This window comes from Solanum pennellii, chromosome 7, assembly GCF_001406875.1.
Source record: "Solanum pennellii chromosome 7, SPENNV200".
Taxonomy (NCBI): Eukaryota; Viridiplantae; Streptophyta; class Magnoliopsida; order Solanales; family Solanaceae; genus Solanum; species Solanum pennellii.
Genome location: NC_028643.1, coordinates 13912498 through 13915655, shown reverse-complemented (window position 1 = coordinate 13915655; position 3158 = coordinate 13912498). Strand labels below are relative to the sequence as shown.

The 3158-nt window shown below is 36.6% G+C and overlaps 1 protein-coding gene across 1 annotated transcript; it reads left to right on the top strand.

Annotated features, from left to right (window-relative positions):
• Positions 1-212: 212 nt before the first annotated feature.
• Positions 213-734, top strand: LOC107024858. The gene has a single exon (XM_015225797.1). The coding sequence runs from the start codon at positions 213-215 to the stop codon at positions 732-734; it is 522 nt and encodes a 173-aa protein (XP_015081283.1).
• The last annotated feature ends 2424 nt before the right edge of the window (positions 735-3158 follow it).

The following is a 3158-nucleotide window of genomic DNA, read 5'->3' as shown; positions in this document are numbered from 1 at the left end:
TTTCTTTATTTAAATAAAGTCTAATCTTTCTAAACTTAAATTTCTTGCTCTAGACATATCGAGAAAAAGTTATCTATCATGGGTACTCGATGCAGAAATTCATCTTGATGCGATGGTCTAGCAGACACCATCCAAGAAAATATCAAGCATCGAATCAAAACCGTGCTAAGGCGATGATATTTCTCCGTCATCACCTTGATGAGGGTTTAAAAATGGAATATCTCACAGTTAAGGATCCTCTGGTGTTGTGGAACAATTTAAAAGATAGAGATGACCACCTGAAGTTGGTCGTCCTTCCACAGGCACGTTATGACTGGATCCACTTGAGACTTCAAGATTTAACTATCAATGAGTGTAACTCTTCCATGTTTAAAATTATCTCACAATTAAAATTATGTGGAGAAAATATCACTGACCATGATATGCTGGAGAAAACGTTTTCCACTTTCCCTGTCTCGAGTATGCTTCTGCAGCATCAATACCGAGAAATGGGATTTAAAAAATATTTTGAATTAATTTCACATCTCCTTGTTGCTGAACAACATAACGACTTACTGATGAAAAACCATGAAAGTCGACCTACTGGTTCTATGCCATTTCCTGAAGTAAATACGGCAAATTTTCACCAATCTAGGCGTGAAAAAGGTCATGGCTCCAATCGTGGTCGTAGTCGAGGAAGAAATTTCAATCATGGTGATCGTCTTGCACTAAATAATAACCTTCAACACCAGTAGTATAAAAAGAAAAATGAAAAATATGGCGTAGTGCAGAAGAAAAATTCAGACAACAAATTTTATCGATGTGGAGAAAAAGGACATTGGTCACGTACCTATCGTACGCCAAGACACCTGGTTGACCTATATCAAGCTTCCCTGAAGGAGGTGAAAAATAACGCAGAAGCCAACTTTATCTCGGAATATACTGTTGAACCCATGCATCTAGATGTAGCGGATTTCTTTGAGAATCCCGAAGAAAAGATAGATCACTGATAGGTGATGGGTCTGTGATAATGTAAATTTATTTCATTTTCGTCGTTTGTATCTTGTAAATAACTAAAAGGTTGTGTAATGTTTTTGTTTAGTAATATTATTATAATGTTTATTTCGTTTATATCTTTTATCTTGAAGAGTATATGGATACCTCAATGATCAATCATGAAGATATTTGTGTAATTGATAGTGGAACAACATGCCATATTCAAAGTTGAGAAATACTTCTCCTACTTGCTTAGAAGAAAAGCAAATGTTACTACAATTTCTGGTAAGTCAAACTTAATAGAAGGCTCCGGAAGAGTTACTATATTTCTGCCTAAGGGGACAAAACTTGTCTTAGAAGATGCTTTGTTCTCTTCTAAATCCCCAAGAAACCTGTTAAGTTTTAAAGATATTCGCCGAAATGGATATCATGTTGAAACAATAAATGAAATGAATGTTGAATACCTTGGTATTACCAAGATTGTCTCAGACCAGAAATATGTGTTGGAGAAATTATCAACTTTATCTTCTGGACTGTATTATGCAAAAATAAGTACAATTGAAGCACACTCTATCGTAAACCAGAAGTTTACTAACTTAAAGACTTTTGGCTTTGGCATGACCGAATAGGTCATCCTGGATCAATAAGGATGAGACGAATCATTGAAAGCTCAAATGGACATCCATTAAAGAACCTGAAGATTCTTACAAATGATGAGTTTTCGTGTGTTGCTTGTTGCCAAGGCAAATTGATTACTAGGCCATCACCAATGAAGGTTAATGTTGAATCTCCTCAATTTTTAGAACGAATACATGGGGATATTTGTGGACCTATTCACCCATCTAGTGGGTCGTTTAGATATTTTATGGTCCTAATAGACGCATCTTTAAGATGGTCTCATGTGTGCCTCTTATCATCTCACAACCTGGCGTTTGCAAAATTATTGGCACAAATGATACGATTAAGAGCGCAATTTCCAGATTATCCCATTAAGATAATTCGCCTTGATAATGCTGGCGAATTCACATTCCAAGCTTTTGATGCTTATTGCGTATCGATAGGAATAAAAGTTGAACATCCTGTAGCTCATTTTTATACTCAAAATGGCCTTGCTGAGTCATTTATTAAGCGCTTACAATTGGTAACAAGACCTCTACTTATCAAAAGTGAGTTGCCTACTATTGTTTGGGGTCATGCTATCTTACATGCAGCATCACTTGTTTGTCTCAGACCGACTCATTATAATAAATACTCCCCATCACAATTGGTATTTGGCCATGAACCAAATATTGCTCATCTTCGAATTTTTGGATGTGCTGTATATGTGCCTGTAGCACCACCTCAGCGCACCAAGATGGGCCCTCAAAGAAGGTTAGGCATATATGTTGGGTTTGATTCACCCTCAATAATTCGCTACCTTGAGCCATTGACGGGAGATTTATTCACTGCAAGATTTGCAGATTGTCGATTTGATGAAACAAATTTTCCGCAATTAGGGGGAGAGAAAAATAAACTTAAAAGTGAAATTGCATGGAAAGTTTCGTCATTATCTCATTTTGATCCACGCTCCCCTGTGTGTGAACAAGAGGTCCAGAAGATCATCCATTTGCAAAACATAGCAAATCAAATGTCTGACGCATTTACTGATTAAAAAAGGATAACAAAGTCACATATTCCTGCAGTAAATGTGCCTATCCGAATCGACGTCCCAAAAGGACCATCTACAAGTGTCATAGCTTCTGAATCACAAATACGCCTGAAGCGTGATAGACCATTGGGTTCAAAAGATAAAAATCCTAGAAAAAGAAGTACAGAAAATGACAGTACAAAAGAATCTCACGAAGAAATTCAAGATCTGATTAATCCTGATATTCCTGAAGAGACCAGTGAACCCGAGACTCAAGTAAATGAAGAACTCTCAATAAGTTCTACAGGTGATGGGATAAGTTTAGATCGATCAAAAATCATAGTGAATAATATTTTCGCATATGATGTTGCACTTAAACATTATGAAAGGAAATGAGGATCTTGAACCTCTATCTGTCGAAGAATGTCGACAAAGATGTGATTGACCAAAATGGCAAGAAGCAATTCAATCAGAATTAAATTCACTTGCTAAGCGTGAGGTTTTTGGACCAGTAGTCCAAACGCCTAGTGATGTTAAATCAATTGGCTATAAATGG